Genomic DNA, 23,357 nt, shown 5'->3' with positions numbered 1-23,357 from the left:
AGATGCGCACATCTGCCCGGCCCCACCAGCTGCCGCCGCTGCCCTAACGGGGCTCGTTCGTCGCGCCTTCCACATAGCCGCCCGGCGGCACCCCGGCAGTTCGTCGTCACGGCTGCAGTTTTGGGGGGGAGAAACGAAAGGTTTGGTGTCCCGGCCGGGGGAGGGGACGGCGGGAATCCCCGGGCACCGCAGCGAGGAGCCCCCGCCCTCCGCCCTCCTGCCCCTCTCTGGGTCCGGTGCCCCTCGCTCCGAGTTGGGCTCCTCGAGTTGGGCGCCCTCGAATAGTATTTCCCCGTTGAAGTCTTAAGATTTGGGACTGGGGAGGAGAGTTTGAGCTTCTGTTGTGGCGTCTTGTCTTTTCATGGCCGTAAGTATTTCCAGATGGGGGTTCAGCCACCAGACGTAACAATATTGCCATATTTGGTATAGCAGTAGCCTGCATTTTTCACATTTTTCTGCTCTGTTATCCAACCACAAAGCATTCTTGACAGCTTCAGATGTTGTTAAATATAGCCTTAACTTCTGTTCCCAGGGCAGGAAATTCTTTGGAATTCCTGTTTTTCACGCAATCTGTCTATCATGATTTAGGAGAATGGGGCTGGAGGAGCCAACTGGCGTTATCCTGCGCTTCGCTCCTTTATTGAAAAAAGCCCAGCAGTGGAGGCTGCTACCCAACGGCGTTCCAATAAGTCCCCATTCCAGGGATTTTTCTTTGCAAATGAGATTATTGTTCCTAACACAAGTTTTGGGGCTGTTTGGGTTTGGTGTTTGGTTTTTTTTTTGGGGGGGGGGGAGGGGAGTTGTTTGTTTGTGTTTATTATTTGTTTGGTTTTTTTACAAACTAGATTATTATGTGTCTTGGACACTTGGAACAGCCACTTACTGCCATAGTCAATGGCAGACACAAATGTTAGTCCTCCCCTCTGCAAAAAGGAACACTAGGAGTTATTTTTAGATAATTTGCCACAAAGTTTCAAAAATATCTTTCAAATGCCTAGGTTCTGACTTTAGTCTAAAGTTGGTCTTTGAAATCAAGATTGACAATTAAGTCACAGGATCACTTACATTCCTCTTAAAGAAACAGAGAATACAAAAATACTAATATGCAGTAACATGAAATCAGATTTGCTACACAGGGGTGCATCACCTCAGATAAAAGAAAAACCCTAAAGCTAGAAAGAACAGAAAAGTTAAAAATTAACACCTCTTATTCTTATTTTGTTCTGCAAGATCTTTTGGACTTTTTGCAGGGAAACAAGTAAGAAAAATCTGTTTCATACATCAGCAATCAGAAAAGTTGCAATATAAATTACTGTCTACTGTAAATAGACAACTACATTGCAATGCAAATTAATACATATTACAATTTAAATTATATTAAAATACAACAACCAGAATAAAAGGATTTAGGACACATTCAACTATTTTAACAATTTCTTCCAGTGCAATGCTAATACTGAAGGGTTTAGAATATTATTAAAAATAATTTTACACCCTGGTTCTAATATTCCACTTACCTATTGCATTTATTATGAACTTCTGCTAAATTTTGGTGTTGTTTGGTTTTGTTTGGGGTTTTGTTTGGTCGGTTTGGGTTTTTAAGTGACGAATGAATAAGAAGAGGAAATTATTCTCAACTATAGACTATCACGTATCAAATAGTACAGTATGGGATGGGGTGGGATGGGATGGGATGCGACGGTGCGGCCTCTCCCCGCAGGGGGATGCCGTGACCCCGGGGACCGAGGTGGGGGCAGTGCGATGGATGTCCCCATCGGAGGGGGACACCGGTGCCGCTCCCGGCCTGGGCTGCGAAGCCCGGCCCCTTCCTCCTCCTCCTCCAGGGATGTCCCCGCGGTGGTGGCCGTGCTGGGCAGAAGGGCTCCTGTCCCCAGCACTGCCATCCCTCCTCCTGGCGGTGGCCAGGCCCATGCCCAGGCCAGGCCTGATGGAGGGTTCCCGTTGTGGTTTGTTTTTTTTTCGCCCACAATTTATTCTCTTTGTGTTTTTCTTTTCATTCAAGTAAATTTGATGCTTTACTTTGGGGTGGTTTTGTAGTTCGGGAAAGGTGATGGGATGAAAGCTCCAGGCCCTCTTTGCCCAGAAGTTGCTCTACAAAAGGCAGCAGTGGTTTTCTTCATCACCCGTATGCATCGAAATTTGACCAGAAAGGACAATAGCTGAAAGGGAAATTCAGTCTTTAGTTACATGTAGCTATCTCCCGAGACTGCCAATATATACCATTTAGTGCCATTTCTGATGACAGGAGGTATTTTATGTGTCCATTAAGAATTGGACGGAGACCACCGGCGAACTTAGATGGTTGCCAGTAATGGTAGTAACGACTTTCCATCCCTACTGATTTGGCTGAGCCCCAGCTGGTGACGAGGAGGAATGAGGGTCAGTCCCATTTCCAGGCTCCGAGCTATCCAGTCCGCAGGGCTTCCCTTGCTTATGTGTCCATTAAGAATTGGACGGAGACCACCGGCGAACTTAGATGGTTGCCAGTAATGGTAGTAACGACTTTCCATCCCTACTGATTTGGCTGAGCCCCAGCTGGTGACGAGGAGGAATGAGGGTCAGTCCCATTTCCAGGCTCCGAGCTATCCAGTCCGCAGGGCTTCCCTTGCTTTTGTAGGTTCTTTATGGTTTTTTTTTTTTTTTTTTTTTTCTGCAGGACTTTAGTTTTAGAACTCTTAACAGTGGTTTTAAGATGGAGAACCTGACTGGTACTTTTTTCCCAGGATGACTCTTTACACAGCAGCCGTATGATGAGGAGGAACGAGTCTGTGATTCAACACACCTTGATTAATGACAATTTTGAAAATTTTTCAAAGATTTTGAAAAAGCAGAAGAAGCTGGCATACCAAGGCATGGTTAAATGGGCCAGTTTTGCTTTTCAGGGATCTATGCAAACACTTGTTTATTTAATTACATCTAATTTAAGGACACGCACCAAGCGTTTTGCTTTGATCTATGACTTTCACAACATTCAGCAAATGCCACAGGAAAAGTCAATGAATAGCGCCTTTTCTCACTTGGTTTCGTTTCTTACCACACATTCACACAACTTTGATGGGAAACTGTAACTGAACCTACATTTGCTCAAAAAAAGGTCACTTCGAAAGCTCTGAAGCACCTTTTAACAAACCTGTCCTGAATTTCAAGTAGTTTGACAACACTTGAGATGGGTTTGAGTTTCTCTGGAGTTCAGGGTAGACTGTGACCCTTTCATAGGCTTTCCCTGCACACGTTTCCCTGTCACAAACCGTGACCCAGCGTTTACCTTCCAGGCTGTGCCTACATCTCCTAGATGTACGTTAGGAAACAGGAAAAAGTTTGGAATATCTTCCCTTTTTTAGATTTTGTTCAGTGTAATGTGCTGTTTCAGACCTATGTTGTCCTAAGTGAACTGGGAAATAGTCCCTGCTTCACATTATCAGCGTCACCTGGACAGGCTGGAGAGCTGGGCAGATAGGAACCTAATGAGGTTCAACAAAAGCAAGTGCAAGGTCCTGCACCTGGGGAGGAAGAATGCTAAGCACCAGTATAGGTTAGGGGTGGACCTGCTGGGAAGTAGTTCTGAGGAGAAGGATCTGGGGGTCCTGGTAGATAATAAATTATCCATGACCCAGCAATGTGCCCTTGTCGCCAAAAAGGCCAATGGAATCCTGGGCTGCATAGGGAAGAGTGTGGTCAGTAGGTCGAGGGAGGTCATTCTCCCCCTCTACTCGGCACTGGTGAGGCCACAACTGGAATACTGTGTCCAGTTTTGGGCTCCACAGTTCAAGAGGGACAGGGAACTGCTGGAGCGAGTCCAGCAAAGGGCAACTAAGATGATTGAGGGATTGGAGCATCTCCCCTGTGAGGAAAAGCTGAGAGAGCTGGGACTTTTTAGTCTGGAGAAGAGAAGGCTGAGGGGAGACCTGATTATTGCTTACAAGTATCTAAAGGGTGGGTTGAAGGAGCCAGACTCTTCTTGGTGGTTCCCAGTGACAGGACGAGGGGCAATGGGCACAAGTTGGAACATAGGAAGTTCCGTTCCAATACACGGAAAAACTTCTTTACGGTTCGGATGACAGAGCACTGGCACAGGCTGCCCAGGGAGGTTGTGGAGTCCCCTTCTCTGGAGATCTTCAAAACCCGCCTGGATGCAGTCCTGAGTAATGTGCTGTAGGCAATCCTGCTTTAGCAGGGGAGTGGGACTAGATGATCTCTAGAGGTCCCTTCCAACTCTGAAAATTCTGTGATTCTGTGATCATGAAGAGTATTTTACTGGCTCCTCGCTTTTTGTGCCACAGGCAATGGCTGTTTGTCAGATAAAGTCCGTCGGGACCTTCGCCGGTGCAAAGCAGGAATTTGAAACAGTTGGCTTATGCAGCAGGTATTACAGATTTACTGAGTATATCCTGTCATTTTCACAGGCCTGTGTCTCTCCAGGGAAAGGACTTTCCAGTGAAACAAGACAAGAAAAAAATAATAACCGAATGGTTTATCTTCCCTCCAACCAGCATCAGTTTTTCGTGGCGGTGTGTAGGGACCGCCCAGCAGCGTGAAGCCCTGTGTGGGACAGAGGCTCCTGCGGGTGCTGGTGCTCCCACTGACAGTAAGTATCCAGCACCGACCTGGAGCACACCAGAGGTTTACAGCCATGTGAATTCTGGGGAAAGATCTTACTAAACCCACCGTCCAGCCCTTTTTTGTGCTGTGTTTATTTTCCTCTTTCTCATTCTCTTTTTCCTCTGCCCATCCTTTGCCGTGTGTTTCTTCCGTCTCTTTCCTCCTCTTTCTTCTCCTTTTCCCTATTCCAGTCTTTTTCCCCGTGGCCTTTCCTCTTCTCATGTTTACCTACCTTGGCCTGGGCCTCTCCCGCAGCCCCTGCCAGGCCGCCGGTTCCTGCCGCACTAAATCAGTCCTCCCGGAGTCAATGGCTCCTCTCAGTCACTCACAGGAGGTGCAAATCCAGGGGGGCAAATTAAGCATAGCGACACACAGGCAGAGCGGCTGCGTAGCCAGAAGGCTTCAGCAGCTAAAATTCAAGTGGGTTTGGATTATTTTTTTTTTTTAACTTGCTTTGATTTGCTCAGAGTTTATGCTGAATTCTTTGAGGATGGCATTTCCTATTTGTTTTCTTCCTCTTCCCTACTACCCTCCCTTCAGCTGTGCTCCTGCCTGTCAGTTTTTATATAGTCTGTACCTTGCCTGTAAGTCTGTAATATTTGGGTTTTTTTTTTTTCTTCGCAATACTTGTACACTGAGAGGCGCTTTGCTTTGTAGGTGGACCATGTTTTTAGCTGGCTGCTGTCAAGGTGTCACAGAGGTTCCTCTTGTGTGAAAGTGGAAGGGGGACTTGTGAGCCCCCCGACTCTGCAGGGAATCGGAGAAGGAAAGTTTGATGTAGTACTCAGTTGTCCTCATCGCTGCTTCAGTGTGTGAACTGCATATATACAGCTATACCTCACACAGGTATAAGGGGCGTAGCAGCAGCGTAGCAGAGGTAAGAAGCATCCCTGCTGATGGTGAGCGTGTTCCTGCGGAACCGCCGACCGGTGGTACGTACCGCACGGCTTTCTCACCCCAAGCTGGATGCAGAAATGCAAAGCACTTACAGCCAGCTCCGGCTTAGCTCCTCCTGCCCAGTCAGAGACTCAAAATACCTTTGTCACTGTCATTCAAGGATCTGGCATTAACTTTATTTTAGTACCAGCCACTACTATTTCCTCGGCGAGACAGGTGGATTACTTAATATATATTCACCTACTCCCGTGCACGTGTACCTCAATGCTAGGCTGCATTCAGAAGATGCAGTTCGCATCAGACACATCCCTCTAACTGAAGTTTGCAGTGAAGAGACTGTTACAGGCTTTGGCTCTCCATGCCACAAAAAAAAATCAGGTGGTCCTCGCTAGCACCTGGCTGCACATGGATTTCTTAGTCATGCCTATTGTTTTCACCCCATGCAATGAGGTAGCTTGCAAATGATAGCACTATAGCCTGAAATCTCTTGATAGAAAAAAAATTCACGGGTGTGTCTCATGAGTTTCAGGAAAGAGGCTGAGGCCTCAGGAGCACACACGGGTTCTTTCCCAGCATCAGCTGAGATGAAGGTCCTGGACACAGATCCCACCCCAGAGAGTTAATCCTCCCAAATGACCTCAGTGGAAACTTCTTAACTTTAAACTTTGGTCCTCAGAGTGCAGCATTTCCCGGTGGAGCAATGCACGCGAACTGACATCTGTTAAGATGAAGTGAGCAAGCTCAAAAGAAAATCGCTCATGATCGCAAGGAGTTACTGGAGCTAGCTGAACCTGACTGCAATCAGTCGGGCTGTGCCCGAGAAATCCTTGATCAAAGCACAATTTCAGGCTGTGGTCCATAATGGTTGTCAGCTGCTGTCTGCCTCAGCCTACAGCTTAACTGCACCTTGGAGACAACTGCCTTCTGGTTTTGTCTGTGTTGTGGGACTGTGTGCTCCAGAATATGCTCTCTTTGGTATGTTTGGGTTTACTTGTTTGTTTTCTTTTTCTACGTTTGAAATACATAGCAAACTCTTCTTTTCCCAAATGTGTTTTGTTTCATTGTAGTTAATAATCACAGCTCTGTTTCCTTGAGGTTAGTCTGTGTCAAAGCTAGGGGAACCCTCTGCCTTCCTTCTGATGCTCTCCCTCCCTCCCTCCCTGCTCTTCGTGGCCTGGTGGAACTGTTTCTTGTCGCTGATACATGAATGTTCAAAGGACTTGCCCAGCCTTTGGTTTTAATAACACGTTTCTATAGTTGTTTTCTTGGAGAAAAAAAAAAAAAAAGGCTATTGATTAATATATTTTTTTCTTTGCATGCGAATAGAAGGGGAGGCCTGATCTGGCTGCATGCTGGACCTGCTCTGCCACACAGGGAATTCTGTCACTTACTGCGCTTCCCAGGCTAGCTGCTGGAAATGTCACAGGATTAATTTCAGAATCCCCTGTGGTGCCTGTTGGCTTTGTCCAGAATCATTACTCATTCTCTGCTACATACACAAGCTTATTAAAACACGGTGAGACCTTAGTTGTGTTTGCTGCGTTACTGTTTATTTCCATTCTGTTCCATCTGGGCTCTTACCCTTTGCCTACCAATATGTTACATGAGCACCTTGCAGTGGCAGCGAGCCGCGTTCTTCCCTTGTGCGTGCTTATTTTGGGGCACACATAAGCTAACCGATGCAAGGAAGCCAGCCACAACCTCCTCCAGGGCTACTCTGCTGCGGGAGATCAGTTGCTCGCACCGTTCTCTTGGCATGTGCCCCTTCCTGCTAGTCCGTGATAGCATGGTGTAAAAATCAATAGCAGACAAATAAGTAGACACGATGTCATCCTTGCAGATAGGGAGGACTTGCAGGCAGCCAACAGATCATGTATGTGCTTTAAGAATGTTTGTGGAGACGGAGTTACGATCCAAGAATGTGCAAATAGCTGCCCATCCCAGTCTTAGGTGCCTGCGATTAGGCAGAAGTGCTAAACCATCTCTAGACTTGAGTAGCATCCAAATCTGAAAGATGCGTCTTGCGCTGTGGAGCGGGTTGGGGTGATCTTTCCAAGGGAGTGAAAAAGAAACTATGTGAATGGAATCTCTTCCTCACCTTATCTCTACTGGGGGCTAAAATAAAACCGGAGGGAGCCGGTTGGCGAGAGCTGGCAGGCTGCTCTGCGAAAAGGTCCTCGCGTGGGCTCCAGCCAGCAGCCAGGAGCCCGGTGGGGAGAAGGACATCACTCTGAGTCAGCCAGGAAGCCTGTCTGCTGGCCCCTGGTTTCCTGGGGACCGATGTCCTCGGGAAGTAAAAGGTTAGCAGGGGCTATCAGCAGACTACGGTAGTGCGGAGGCTTTTTTACGACGGCATTAACGTCTCTTTTCCTGTTGTTGTACAGAAATTATGACTCCTAGTGTCAGTGTGGAGATGAAAGTAGAAGCCCTTTTGCGTGGAGCAAGCATTAAAAGCTAGCTGCTGTGTTAATCATAAAAGAAAATTAGTGCTGGCTGGCGCCTATTTACTTTCAGAAAGGTTTGCTTTTGCGTTGTTCTTTTAATTCTTTGCACTCATCTGTGTTCTTTTGTACCCAGCCAACTACGTATCTGTTACTGTCCTCTCTTACTGCCTACCCTGGGGTCCGCTTCTGACACTCCCCATGGGCTCAACTTTTAGACTTACGGGGTAATTTGGGATCAGAGCAGGAGAATGGGAGATAGGATGGGTCTTTCAGGTAAGCGGTGTGTGATAACATGATAACGTTTGTAACCGGTTGTGAGAGGAGAGCCTCTGGCTTCAAGGAGTGGGCTTTTTCAGGAGGTACCCATGCAGTGTTGAACAGTGCCATGTCGAAATAAAAATCATTGCTTGAAAGCGCGCCTTACTTGTGCTGCTAAAAACACTTCTAGATTATACACGCTGAAAACAGTAAATATTTAACGTACAGGTTTACTTTTCCTGGTTTATAGAGAGCTCAGTGGGCCTGACAGAGCAGCTAGACAGATGTGTTTATAGCGAGCTCCCCGAGCGGGTACAATGCGGCAGTGTTTGGCCTGCGAGCACCACAGGGGCACGCTTAAAAAAATAAGAGTGTTCCATTTACACTGGGGGGGAGAAAAATCCCGAGAATGTTTCTATTAATACTGTCTGGTGTAAAACCCCAAATTCTACATTTCAGGCCTTGCATATTTCAAAAATAGAGGGCTAGATGGTGGTTGATGAGGATGTGGGGTAAGAAACGTTTCCTTGCTTACGTAGCTGGTGAAAGGGATGGTCAAGGTGGCAGCTCTTCTTGCAGGAGAAGAGGGTTGTTGCTGAAATGGCCCTGGTGAAGGTCAGGTGTGAAGTTAAGAGTGGAGGGGGGAGCAGAGTGGGGCAGCAAACCCCGTGCTGGGGGAAGTGTGGGTGGGTGGGGGCACAGGTCAGCATGTTGTGCCTGTGGTTTACCATGGACTGGGAGCTGGGGCTCAGGACCACGGCTGACAGCCTGGATGCCATCGTTGGGCCTGTTCCTAGAAGGTGAGAGGGACCAGATGCTGTGGGGAAAGCAAAATGGGCAGAGCCCTCCCCACGTGATAGGATGCACACACCTCCCACACCTGCGAGATGCTGACGGGGATGGTAGGAAATCCACTTCCACAGTCAGGGAGACTTTCTACATGTGAGCTTTGATCTTGGTTGAGGTCTCATCTGAGCACTAGCTTCTGATCTCAGTTACACTGAGGTTAAAGCTGATCTATCTGGTCAAAATTAATGGCATTAATTAATTAACACACATTAATTAACTGAACCAATTGACACTTGAGTTCCTGGAGAGCTCCCAAGGTGGCTGCATCTGCCTGTGTCTGATTTCCTCAGAAGTTATCCTCGGCTGAGAAGTGAGTTTATTTCAATGATCTGATTAAACAGCTGGCAGCTTTTGAACTCTTGAAGAAAAAAAAGATTAACTTTTAAAAAGGGATTCTTGGACTGACTAACTTCTTAGGAAAGTTTTCTGTTTAAAAAAAAAAAAAAAGTAGAGTTAGGAAGTAGAAGTCTGTATTAGGGCTGGCTAAGCACTCTATGATTAAATATAGCCATATATACATATGACATTTAATAGTCCTCTCAGTGTGTGACTAAAGCTCGGAGTCCTGGTGAGGTTGTTTTGCTTTCCCACCAGCTTCATCTGCAGAGGACATCTTTCCCTGACTGCAGGTGACCTGCCGTCCTGGTGACACAAGGGGACAGGGCCACGCCATGGGTACCTGCTTAGCACAGGACAGCGTCATCCCGCTAAAAGCAGCTCAGCACCTCTCCTTACTGGGGCCTTCCAGCACAGGGGCGCTGGGCTGCCTTTGCCTTTGAGCTCTGGCTGCAGCTTCCCTGCCCGAATTCAGCTCCTTTTCTGACAAGTACTATGCATAGACCACCCCACTGCACCTGGGAGCATCATGAAAGAAGAGTGCCGAGAGAAGGGAGCTCCTACGCCGAGCGCTGGTGTAACCACAGCAGCACTCGGGGCCATTGCACGTCCAGAAGAGGCAGAATAATGCAACTCTTTCTTTGCAAGATGAACTACAGCCCGTGTTTCAATATGGCCCTCTCACACCTCTTTACTGTGCGTTAGGTGTGAGCAGCGATTGAAGCAAACCCAGCCATCTTCCACCCAAACTGAGATTCATTGATTCCAGCAGCAGCGCTGGCCTGAGGCACCCTGCTCTGCCCTGGTTGCTCCCCGGCGCCCCGTCCCCCCACGTTTATGACCTCCTTTCTGCCATTAAGAGTGGCACAGAGCTCTGCAGTAAAACAAAGACTCCAGCCCAGGTCTCCCAGGGGGAGCAAACCAGCACATTAACCCACTGTGCGACCTGGCAAGGACTCACGGCTCTCTCTGGGGTTTTATGGCAGGATACCCTTGCCCGAGCATCGCATTTAGGAGGCGACACAGTTGATGCACAGTCAGCTCCTGAAGGGCAGCTGGCACGATGACAGTAGGCTTAAAAAATGAATGAATTGTCAGCTTCAGTCTGGATGTCACCATCATTTTAATGCTAATGGACTTTTTCCTCAGCCAGCCTCCCGCCTGAATGGGGAGCACAGAAACATCCCAATATTTATGGGATTTTAACTAGATTAGTTACAAACCTGTAAAGCAAAGAAAGAGACAGTTCATCCAGTATTGGGGAGGGGAGTGTTAAAAATGCCACCTCAGATAAAATATTATGGGAGTTGAGTAACTGTAAATAAGAACCTTGCCTATGAAATAGCTTCTTATGTGAGCTTGGGATGAGGGCCAAGAGAACGTCTAGGGCTTGGGGAAATTTATTAGCCCAGATCAACAGGATTTCTGGGACTCAGGAGATGGGGTGGCAAAGAATTTGCCTGGTGGAGTCTGCACTTCCTCCATTCATGCCTGCAGCAGGAGTTTCACTCATAAAACTTTCAAGATGGTTCATTTGCATTTTTTGAATTTTCTTGGTTCTCATTAGCAGCTGCAGTTTGGCCGGGGACTTGGGAGAGCTGGGTTCAAGCTCTGAGTTTCCACAGCCTGCCAGTGCGGTCTTGGACAAGTCATTCATCTCCCTGTGCTTCAATGCCCCTCTGTAGGGAGGAGATAAACATTATTTCCTGGCTCGCGGGGTTGTCAGGAGGGTGTGCTAAGGAGTAGGAGGCATTCGGGTACCTGAGGTAAGAGTGAGAGTACTATGGGCTCTTACGAGTGAAAAGAGCACGTGCAGAGCAGCTACAATGCACGAGTTGACCCCTCACAGGGGGAGGAATGGCATTTTGGGGGAGGTGGTGGGTCTTCCCTTTCATCCCAGTCATTTTAGTCACTGCTGTGATTCCCCCTACTCAGACACCGTTATTTTATTCCCTCCGCCAGTGCAAGCTGGCTGTCCTGATAGGGTCATTGGTTTCCTGATGATATATGGGTCATCTTGGCTATGCATTGCCTTAAAAGAGGGACATGTGTGCATCAATAGCACACACCTTGGGAACCCACTGCCTTTTGTCTGTCCCACTTCTCATCGCTCTCATTCCCATCTGCACCCTTCTGCTGTTCCTTATGCTATTCTTTACCTGCATTCAGCTTTCTGTCCATGTTCTTCTAGCACCTGTTACCTTCTGCATTTGCTTTGGTATTTCTGCCTCCACCTCCATCCTCACTCCCACATTTTGTCTGTGTTTTATTTTTCTTATCTTGTTTTTGGAACCCATCCTTAGCCTCTCCTATGTATTTCCCTTTTCCTCCCTCTAGTTCCAAGAGCTCTTCAGTAAACAGCATCCCTCTCCTATTCTGACTCATTGCGCACTGACAGTGGAAAGATTTCATCACGAAAGTGATGCAAAGATCTCCCATTTTAGAGTCCGGGGTAGGTTAGGATGACCTCGCTCCGCCTGTCCAGTGAAGGGCCACAGGGTCTCATTCCTCAGCCAATATTCATTTGCCAATTTATCTCGTGGACATTTAAAACCGTCCAGTTATTCTTCATTCCCACGCCAGTGTACCTGTGCGCGTTGGGGGGATGCTGTATCTTGCCCTGTATCATCCCGCTCCCGTATGATGGCAGCGAGTACCTCGGTGGCGGTTGGTAATGTACTTAGCCGAAGTGTGGGAAAACTCTCAGACTTGAACTTCGCTTTGTATTTCCATGCCATATGAAACTCGTTGAATGTTTGTCCTTCCCTTCACGTGGCTGCTGCCTGCTCTTGTATTGCATTGACATATGTGAAATCTATTTGGTCTCCTTTTTAATATGCTGCTTACAGTATAAATACAAAAGCAGACAGTGCTTCTGAAAAGAAATAGATGTAATTGTGGTGGTGGTGGTTGTTATAAATAGTGCAAAGGATTTAGAAGCTATTTAGTCTTTCGGGCAGGAATCACAAGAGTTCTGTGTAATATAATCTTAAGGCTCTTGTATTTAGCTATCGAAGTCTTCCCAGTAGTGATTGGCCCAGTTCACCCATTACCGTTTGGCTTCAGTGCAGGATGAGGATGCTGTGCTCTTCACTGGAGGCTAAGCCTCACTCCTAAAATGTAGTGTGCTAGATCATATGCCCAACCTATACATGTATATAGCGCCGTTATTCATGCAAATCAGGTATTTGCATGTGCAACTGGCCTGTTTGCATAAAGAACCGTGGTATTTCCACACATGAATTTTTGAGGTTGGTTCCTAAAATCAGTGCTGCATTTTTCCTCTGCTGGAGTGAAATGCAAATATTTATTTATTGACAGAGCTGGAGCTGATCGTTTTCCCTGTCCAGGTCTGAGCTCTCTGTTCCGTCAGATGAAAACAAGTAGTATTCTGATTTCTTTTTAAAATGCATTTGTTCATAACTGCGTTAAAAACAATTAGTGCCTGCTCTCTGCCAGCCCCGGTGGAGTGCTATATATATTTGTGTGTGTGTGTGTGTGTGTATGTATGTATATGTGTATCAAAAGGGGCTGAACGCCCAGAAATTCTCTTGGCAGCCCTGCTGTCTGGTTAGAAAAGGAAGTGAGCTACAAAATTTGAACATTCAGTTCTGAGACTTGAAAGCTTTCTGGATTTTATTACTGACTCAACAGGGTTTTCATTATGTATGTGGCCAAGAGGAGAGGTTTACGCAAGAAGACCATATTGTAGTTGAATATGTTTGTAATTTTACACATTGTTAAATAATTGAGATGACTAGATGTCTCCTAAATGGACAAAATAAATTAAGTGTTAGCAGCAGTGTCACTGTGGCACAGACAAGTCAATACATGAGAGTGGCCGGCCCTTGTCTGAAAGTGGATTTCCAGTGCAGAGGGGTCCTGATCCAGATGCTGAGTGACATTTTGCTGTTGATGTGAATGGCAGCCGTCTCTCCCTCAGCGTATCTGGAAGCCTCTTGCTGTCGTCAGTCTCTTCTCTTCTACTCCAGGTGATAGCATCTTCAGCTTGTCTTTTTTTTTCCTTTGCTTTTTAGTAACTCAGAGCTGTTTAAACAGCAGTTTGAAGCTCGGTTTCTTCTGCTCTCATTTTCATGTTAGTTTTAGGAAGGAAAATATTTTGAGAAGCAGATTATCATGCAAAGAGAGAAGGTGTGGGATGCACGAACTAAGCTGTAAATAGAGACCGGGGCTGTGTCCCGCTGTCCTGCTCGCCTCCTGTCAGATCGCAGCCTGTGACCATGCAGCTCTGCCGCAAGCCAGCTTGACAGCAAAGTCAATTCTTGTCCCACAGGCAACACGCTCCCAGCTAATTTTGCACTTGTTCATGTGATGGGTATTTATTCTTCATTGTCTTAAAAAGGTATTTATTCTTAAGCCTCTGTGGTCTCTGGTGCCGTACAGTCTTAGTGCATGTGTTCTCATGAAACTACTGCCGGCAGGAAAAGCTATCTATATGTGTCTTTGCATTTCGCACGTGGGAAGCCAAAGCACAGGGAAAATATAAGATCACTGGATAATTCAGGCTGGAATTCACAACCCAGTCTGAATCTCTCTCAGTCCCATTTATGCCCAGTGTCTCTCCCGTGCGCACCACCGTGAGCAGCCTGGCTCTGCTTTCTGGATAACCACCCCGGAGGTGCCGGGGGCTGCTTTTGGGCCCCCTGGAGCATCCCCTTCTCCGCGGTGACCAAACCCCTTCCCTCAGCCCGGCAGGCTGATAGCGGTCTTCGCTGCCAGCTTGTGCCCGGTGCGCACGCAGGAACACTGCGTCTCCAGCACTTATTGCAGCCACCAAAAGCAGGAGGGTGAATCATTTGTTTCCTTTAATGGGCACCGTGATGGTGATGCTCAAAGCTGCGCTGCGGTCCTGCTGCTGCCTGCGACAGCATGCTCTGTGGTCACTAGAATGTGCTTGCCTTCGTTAGCGGTCTTTTCTAAAAATTATATGGCTTTAGGGCATGTGACACCTCCAACATTGTAAATCAAGCTGGGTAGCCTCTCATTTTCGTCTTTGATTTGTTCCATTTGTTCTGTCCTGTATCTTCATGAAGAAGCAACTACTCTTACTGCTCCTGTGAAAGATTCGTGTAAAGGGGCGTTTATCACAGGAACAGCCGGTCTGTGGCACTGAACACGCAGGTCAGCAAAGTTCAAAGGTGTTTCCTTGCCGGTGCTACATAATTAGTCTCGTTGAGGGTAAACACGTATGCAAAATAGATCCACTTTTACTGTGGGAAATGCAACATGTGCCTGCCCAGCTGCATGTACCAAACAGAGGAGTTTATTGGCTTTTTCCCACTTACCCCTCCATTGCTGGGCTGGGTGGGCTGTGGCAGTGCTGTGCGGCCATCGGGATGCTCTGATGCTCATGCCCACAGCAGGCAGTGGGAGAGCGAGGACTGCGCTGCTGGCCTTGCTGGGGGGCTGGGAAGGTAACTGGGAGCCCCTGCCACGGCTCCCTCCCTCCCTCCCTCCCTCCTTCCCTCGCTGTCCTCAGCTCCCAGAGGTGTGTGGTACATGCCCAGTGCCTCCTGGCCTTCCAAAAGTTTTCGTTTGTGGCTGCTTAGACTCAAGACTGTGGGCTGCCTCTGCCTTATGGTATAATGTTTTTGTAACGTTGTTATGCTGGCTTTCTTATTAAATGCCTTTTTTTTTTTTTTTTAAAGTCACTTTTGCCTGCTATTTCACCCTCTATTTTTGAGTCCATTGGATCAATTTCAGCCAACCATGAAAAGAAGGTATTTGTTTCCGAGAGATTAAGCCGGAGGCAGAGCCCGGGAAGGTGAGCAGCCGGGGGGAGGAGGGAGACCCTGCCGATGCCCTGAGAGAGCCTGAGCACAGTTCCAGTTAGAGGCTGGAGGAAGAATTTATGGCGGGGAAGCAGAGGGAGAGGCTGTGAACACCCTGACCACAGAAAGTGCCTCCTTGGCGCTCGTATGGTCTTCAGACACCGGAAAGTCCAACTGCAAGACACAAATCCATAGGAAATGAGGTCTCATTAGTTCCACTGCCCACAACTTGCTCATGGCTCCACCAGAGCTTCCAAGCATTCGGTTTGGTTGGAGGGCTACTGGAAACTGGGCGGATGCCTTCCCTGAGTCACCCTGCCTTTCCACCTCCCCAAGGTCAAGGTGCTCCACAGGCCAGGGCGCTGCTAGAGGAGGTGATGTCCAGCTGCCCATCGTCACACAGGCGTCCAACCTGCGTCTGGTCTGCTGGCACATTGAAATCCATCTGGATCTTCTCTGTGTTTTTGCCAGAGATTTTACTAACCAGTAAAATGTGGCATTAGGAGAAGGCTGTACCAGCTTGTTATTCATATCCTCTCCCCGGTGAGAATGAGCCAGAGAGCATGTTTTAAACGTAGCCCGTGGTCAGATGGTGTGGGGAGTGCTGGAAGTCTGGGATGGTCTGGCAGGAGAATAATTTCCCCTTTTAAAACCACTGAACAGCCCTTGTTCCTCCACGCTCCAGCTGGTTAGCTTAGCTGTGCAGCCCGGGCATGGAGACGTGGCTGCATCCACTCCCGATGCCTCCCAGCACCGTGGGGTGAGCTCTTGCTGCCGCCTTTGCCACCACGGGTGAGGGATGTGCTCTGCCCTGCCTTGGTGTGCCAGAGAAGAGGGGCTGGGGGCCCAGAGGGATGTCCTTTCCTCATCACGTGCTGGCAGCTTCGCAGCTTGTTTGTGGTGTAAAGAAATTGTGTGGGGTGTTGAGGTTTCGGAGGGAGGGTGCGGGTTCGCAGCGGGAGCAGAGGCAGCAGGGCTGGGCAGGGAGAGAGGGGGTCGGCAGCACTGCCCGGCATTGGTGCTGCCTCCTGGGTCCGGATCCCCATCGGGGGGTTTGCTGCCGCTCCGTCACCCTGTCCCGAGGGGAGCGAAGGGAGGTGGTAATGCGGCGCCTGGGAGAGGCTGTGCGGCACAACACGCAGTTTGAAAGAAAAAAAAAAAAAATAAATAGCCCTTCAAGAGCATCACTAGGGAAAAATTACCCGAGTGCCTGGGCAGCCACTGTTCGGTACACACTAACGGCAGCTCAGATTCCATGGAGGCAGAAGCCCTGCCAAGCCTTTTCCTCCTGCCTGTGTAACGCTGCACCTCCACCTCCCTTCTCCGCCCTCCCACCCCCAAAACGCAACAGCTTTGTGACACAGAGTTTTCCAAATGTGATACATTTCTCTGAAAATTGTTTTCAAATGTTCCTAGCAAGAAACTGCGCCACTCATCTTGCCCGTGGCCCTGGGCGGCCGGCGGCAGCGTGGGTGAGCGTGGCGAGGCTGTGGGTACGGCCCTGGCTCGGCTGGCGGCGAGCTGCTGGCCACCATAAACACAGTGTCCCCCAAAAGGCGGGTTATTGCCAGGGAGGTGCCATCGACGCCCTTTCCGGCGCTGCCCGAGCCGTCCTCTCCGCCTGGCCACCGCACCGCTGGTTTGAGCGCTGTGCCCGGCTGAAAGGGGCAGCCAAGCAGCGCGGTGGCCAGCTGCAGCCCGGAAATGTCACATCTGGAAAGGGCGTTTGAGCTGCTCCTGGGGATGAACCCGTACTCTTCCCAGGGCTGAGCCAGCGCGCCCCTGCCTGCTGCAGGGGTCCCCGCGCTCCCCGGGGATGGCAGGGTTTGGGCGGCAGGCAAGGAAAGATGATTCGAGTGAATCCACAGAGCTGGGAGGAATGCGAGTGAAATGCCAATGCCATCCTTTGCTGCTCCCGCCCGGCATCCTTTCCTCCTGCCCTTGTCAGTAGGCTCCTTCTTAAACAGGAGGGGAAGGCAGCCTTCCATATCAAATCTCGTCCATTGCGAACAAAGCACTGAAGGAGAGATTTACCTCGCCTGAGCCCACCTGTCAGTGTTTGCAGTTTTACTATCATATTTTCCAACATCTTCCCAGTGTTTTTCTCTCCTCCGTTGCTGTACACAGAGGCAGAGGAAACTTGCCTGTGCAGAGGAAAAAGTGAACCAGGCTTTCTCAGATGTTCTAATAAACAGCCTGAAAAAGCTTTACACATTGATCCTGTGCCACTTTAGTCATCAGAGGGCTTATTTACAACTGTAGCTTGCTTTAAAAAAAAGACCAAAGCAAAACACTGTAGACCTTCTGTAAGTACAGATCACCTGGCTGCCTGAAGAAAAAAATCTCCAAAGAAAATTGTAAGTTATATTGAGGTGGGGTTGGTTTGTTTGTTTAAAAAAAAAAAACAAACAAACTGTGACTATTGTCTTTTGGAGAAGAAGGTACCATTTAAAAATCCTAAATGAGTGTAACAGCCCCAGCACCCTCTGCAAGTCTCCTGGCGTCATTCCATGATGCTCATAAATATTTGATCCCTTTGATGCATTAATCCTTTGCAGCAAAGCTGTTAGAGGAGAAGGGCTGCAGCCTTCTGAAACCCCACAGGATAGTCTGATAGTTCACAGGTAGGGATTTTAGGGGATGATTTTTATTTTTATTTTTTTTGTGCAAATGGAGATGACTGGAGGGGGAGGAGAGGGATGCGCAGAACCGGCAGTGCGGTGGTGCCAGCAGGGCGTTGTGTGGCTGCCTGTCCTTGGCAGCCCCTTGCAGGGCTCTCCCGCCACCATCGCAAACCACACATGGAATTTCTTGTTTACTTCCCCCATTTGAAGGCAAAAAAACAATTAAAACAGCTTCACCGGAGAGGACTGAGGAGATGGGTTCTGATAGCCACTACAACGGCAGCCCCGGAGTGATTTGGAGCAGTGCTAAGACTGCTGTAAATTATTCAAGCTATTAACAAATCGTGGGAGTTGCCATCCTGGAGTGCGCTGGGGTCTGGCCAAAACCCTCTCGTGCCCAGTGAGCTTCTGGCAGCTTCCCTGCCCGCCAATGGCACAGGAACCCATGCGGTAGAGCATCAGCCTGGCATGGGCCAGGGCTGCCCATCGCCTGCCCTGAAACTCCCTGGTGGGGAGGGTGACACGGGTCTTTTTTGGAACAGTTGGAGGAAACAAAGAAAGTCAGAAGCCAAATGGAAACGGAAATGTAGCATCCTTCTTTCTCAAAAAAAAAAAGAAAGGTAAGAAGTCGAGGTGGTTACGACATGTTTGTAATCAGCTGTCACACTGAAAAGATGCAGCATGAGGCTCTGAGTTCATCTGGAGTACAGAGCAGCAGAATTACACGGAAGTGTTTTATTTCATTAGGCAAGTCAGCATCTAATCTGTGTGGGAAATGGTAAACTTTGTTTCCACACAAGTCCTGATTTTTTTAATTTATTTGTTTGTTTGCCATCATACACATTGTGTTAGTTAAAGAAAAGTATTTAAGTTAAAGAAAATATGACGCAGAAGATTCAGGGTGCCATTTGATAAACAATGGGCTGCAAGTTGTCAAAAAAAAAAAAAAAGAAGAAGAGGCAAGTCTGGCACATGCTGAATCCATTCCTTTCTGTGCAGGAAGAAAAATAACAATTTATTTCCCATATAACTGAGCTCTTTCACAATCTGCATCGCTCAAAGCTCGAGTAATGGCCAGCAGCAGGGACGGTCGTCTGGCAGGACTCTCTTTGCAAGCAGAGGTACGGCAAGTGGTACGCCACCAAGCTCTCGCTGACGCCGTGGCTGAGGCAGTGGGTTAGAAGCAGTATTTTCTGCATCTTGATACAGGGTTAATGAGTTTTCCCTGCCAAATAGCACCGGGCAGCATCTGAAACACCCAGAATGCTTTCCTGTTTGGGCCAGGTAGCCTACTCACGGGGCTAGTTTGGCCGAAGGTTGCCTCTGTGCCTTGGATAACTGAAGTTACTTGTGTTACAGCATTACCGATTACTGACTCAAGATGGTGATACAAACAGTGCAAAGTTTGTATCTCATCTTTCTGGCTCGTGTTGGCTGGCAAGTTAATCTTAAAATAGCAATTATCTAATGGGGAAAATCCCACAGATCGAGACAAGGGGATTGTAAAAATAGCCACTCGCACTCGTAAGAGTCCCCAAGTCATTTTTGAACCATGCTGTGGCTAAGGGCCGTGGACATGTACCTGTTATCAAAAAAAAAGGAGCAAAAGGCTGGCAAGAATTCCCCTTTAATCTGCCTGGCATCAGTAAATACCTGCAGGTCAGCAGAAGATGTATTTATAGTTGTAACCACATGAAGCGAGAAAGCCTACGCTTGCCCTGTATTTTTCCATGAAAGAGGTGAAGTAATTCAGGGTTTGTGAATAGATCACTGTTCTTGGACCTTCTTTTTTGACCCTGATTCCCTTTATATAACAGTCTTCTGTTCCTCCTGTGGATATGGTTTTTTTCCGGGGAAGTTATTTTTGGAATGATGGTTTATAATTGATGTTAAAGCATGCAATAAGGTCTTCATATATATTCTGTGTGTTCACATTTACTTTATGTGATTGAAACCAAAATTTAGCCTATTTGCTTTCAGTTTTCTTTCCATGTTTACACCTGCTTTTGTTTCCTTACCGTTGTTAAGTTTTCCAAACACATTGTTGGACATCAAAGATTCAATTCAAAGCCCAGAGCTGCAATAACATCTGTTGGGTTCCTGCAAAAGGACTGAGGTCTTAGTAAGTTGATTGTCACATTATGTCAGGTACTTAGGCTTTTTTTCTGAGGGGGGAAGCTAGTGAGCTATTTTAACATATTTATATGCACTCAGAAAGACGAGGTAATGAATGAATGTATATTTAGGACCTACTCTGCTTCCCCTTAAACCCAGAGGGGAGGGGTAGAGCGGGGAAAGCAAATTCTTTCTGCTTGGTTTGTGGAAACCTAAATCTGTACTTCCTACCAATAAAGACCAGCAATCCCAGTCTTAAAATACTTATGTACTGAAACAGCTGAAATTTTACCAGATAGTGACTTCATAGCATGAGGCCACATCATAGTTACGTAAGAGTACTCTGGCTATCTTCAGTTCGAGATACTTTCAAAACGCAGGCATGAAAATGCATTCTGGCAGAAGGATGGAGACTGGAAACTTCTGCTGGGAGAGTGCTGTTGAATAGAGGCATGTTTTCTTTGCATCATTTCTCTACTTCTTGAAAAAGATCTAATAAAGCTAATTTTGCTGAGGGAACAGGTACAAGGGCTTCTTGCAAAGGTTCTTCTTTTTTACTGTAAACCATACTCAGACTGGGATGCTTGCCAGTGTTATTATGCTCTTAAAATCTTGTTCAGCCATACAATCAGGTTTGCCTTGCCTTCTGGAAGTACCAAGCATGTAGGTTTTCCAAATTCAATATGGGCTTCAGAAGCCTTGAAAATCTTTAAAATTCTTAACTTCTGCTTAAATGCCTTAATGCCTGAGCCTGGAAATGAAATGCATGGAAGGCTCCACCTCGCTCCTAGTCAGAGGAATGCCTCTTTTGAACAAAATCGGGTTCAGTAACCCACATTTGAAAAAGCCCTGGAAGCTTATGGTGTCGGTGACTCATCCTGAGGGTGAATAGTGCTGGGGCTCATACTGGCTTTCTTTAGGCGATATTTTTACCCTTGTTTTGTTTCCCAATTCAAGAGCTTTTTTGTGAATGAGATAATCTGTTATTTTCAAAACTACAACTAGGTACTTTTTATACTGTTGATTTGATGCCATTTTTGGTACCCATTATGTCTTTCCTGTAACTCATTCCCAGATCTGGATTGATACTCTCCAACATGTGGTATAGTAATTTTGTCTCTGAAGTGTATATAGATCATTACAGACTGCATCCCAGAGCAGGTGTCCAGGGATGGGGATGACCATTTTCCATCTGTTTGTTTTATTCCCTGGCTTATTTGTCACTATTAAATGATTACTGCAGTGACAGAACTCCCCAAGTATGCATTACTGAATTTCTATTTCAGCCAGGAAGCAAGCTGATAGCCCTCTGGCATGCACACAGCCACAGGGAGACAAATATGAACAAAGTGGGGCTTTTGGTTCCCATATCTTTGTGAGATGTTTTTTTTTAAAAAAAAAAAAAAATAATAACCCTGTAAGGCTTAGTAATGAGCCTCTGCCAACGCAGGCTCGGCTGCAAAGCCATCAAGGTCAGAGGCGAAACGAAGCGGGACGAGGGGTGGCCAGGAGAGCTCTGCAGGTGAGAGCGTGCCCAGGGATGGGGCAGGGGGATGGAGACAGGCTGCACGTGGGTGTAGGAGCTGCCTCCCATGCTGACAAGGTCCTCTCCTGCCACCCTGCCAGGAGCAGCTAGCTCCATGCCTGCCCTGGGTTGTGAATCACATTCATGGTCCGGGAGAAGGCAGTGAGCACAGCTCCGAAGAGCAGTTCGGTTCAGCTCAACATGTTTATTAAGCTACACTGATCAGGTGTAGTTATATCACCAAGCACTACTTCATTCTTGGTTACCACTACTGAGTCAGTCAATAGCATAAGCTTAACGTAGAAAGTCTATTTTTATTCCGTTGCTCAGTTCCATTTAACTATAAATATTCTAGAGTCTTAAATAAACCCTATCAGAAACTGAAGTGCTGCTATAAAAACATGGCGTTATTTGGGTCACATCCTGACCCTTTTTCTCTAAAAGCATTTGGTGCTCCCAGAGTATAGGTAAGTAAGAAGCGGATTTAAAGAGTGAGCCTTCAATTGACACATGACTGAAATGATGGTGCTCCAGAAGCAGTGGGTCAGTGCGGCGTGTGGGCCGGGGCATCAAAGAGCAGGAGGGCTGGAACCAGGCTGCTCTTATTTTTAGGGTTCTGACTCAGCGTGTCCTGGGATGGTGATGGCTGGGAGGTTTCCCCTTGACAGGCGCTGGCTGCCAGCGGAAGAGCTGTCTGCTCCCCGGGGCCGGGGCTGCTCCCTGGGGCTACAGGTTGTTTTGAGTCCGGAGCAAAGCAGCTAAGGGGAGTGTGAGCTCTCCCCCATCCTCACCTCTGGTGCCCGTGGTGTTGGTGCTGCAGAGCGGTGGGAACCCTTGGGCTCTGACACCCATCTACAGCTCCCTGGTGTATTTGTGCTTCCAGCGATGTATTTTTTATAAATCTCAGATTTTAAGAAATCGCAGCATAAAGGTTGATCTGTGTGCAGCCACCTTCTCTGTGACCCTCTGCCATGAGGGTGAAAGCTGATGGGGGATCCCCCGAGGTGGGTGCGTGGGGCGGCAGGAGAGCTCTGGACCTGTGGGCAGGCGTGGGCAGCAGCCGTCGCACTGGTGGCCAACACGCGTCTGCCCGGAGAGCGGGGAAATGAAGGAGCTGTGTGCCCTGGCACGCCACGAGTTAGGAATGAACGGCACCGGGGGAAAATCCACTGGGAAAGGTGTTTGCACAAAACACCTAGAAGCCTTTCAGGCATTTTTTTCAAGGTGGGGACAGGAAGGCATTGGGGAAAAAGCTGTGGGTTGGAAATGTATTTCCAACTATTTTTAATGTAAACAAATTCCTTTTGAAGTTGTGGGCTTGTTGCATAAATTGTGCATTTGACAGAGTAAGTGGTGGGATGTTATGGTAATTACTAATGTCCCTTGAATATTTGGTTAACCACTATATATAATCCCACATGCAGTAGCCTTTCCAGGGAGAATTTAGATCTACCCTTTGGGCAGGATTAACTGTTACTCTCTTGTTTCAGCAACTTTTCAATTATTTGATTCCAGCACAAGGAGTTTTCCATTTTGAGGGGAAAAAAAAAAATAAAAAAGGTGTCCTTTTGACATCTGACTTTTAAAAACAAGTTCCATCTTGTACCTGGGTGTGCTGGGCTGTGAGGTGACTGCCTGGGCTCTGGGCGGGAGGAGTGGGCAGGCTGTCCCTGGCTCTGTTGCAGAAATGGATTTGACTCCTTTCCTCCCTAGACCCAGACACACAGAAAATGCATTAGGGCAATGCAGTTAGTTCCAAACTCTGTGTTTCAGGGCAGACTCCTGCAGAGATACTAACGCTTGCGAAGGTACCCATCCCCAACTCGCTTCTCCTTCTGGCATCCAAAACATACCCACCCTGTTCCTGCAGGTTTTCTTCTGCCTGTTAACTTTATCC

At 47.6% G+C, this 23,357-nt stretch overlaps 1 protein-coding gene across 1 annotated transcript in view; it reads right to left on the bottom strand.

The window, feature by feature from the left end:
• The window catches only part of CYR61 (cysteine-rich, angiogenic inducer, 61), a gene marked incomplete at its 5' end in the record, with an annotated part of 7,083 nt that extends 2,973 nt beyond the window's left edge, over positions 1-4,110 (bottom strand). Inside the window, one exon of the mRNA XM_009884718.1 lies at positions 4,086-4,110. Within this exon, the coding sequence (XP_009883020.1) occupies positions 4,086-4,110 (25 nt within the window). The remainder of the gene's footprint in view (positions 1-4,085) is intronic.
• Positions 4,111-23,357: the final 19,247 nt, after the last annotated feature.

The sequence above is a fragment of the Charadrius vociferus genome, unplaced genomic scaffold (assembly GCF_000708025.1).
Source record: "Charadrius vociferus isolate BGI_N301 unplaced genomic scaffold, ASM70802v2 scaffold163, whole genome shotgun sequence".
Classification (NCBI taxonomy): domain Eukaryota; kingdom Metazoa; phylum Chordata; class Aves; order Charadriiformes; family Charadriidae; genus Charadrius; species Charadrius vociferus.
This window is presented reverse-complemented; position numbering and strand designations above follow the sequence as displayed.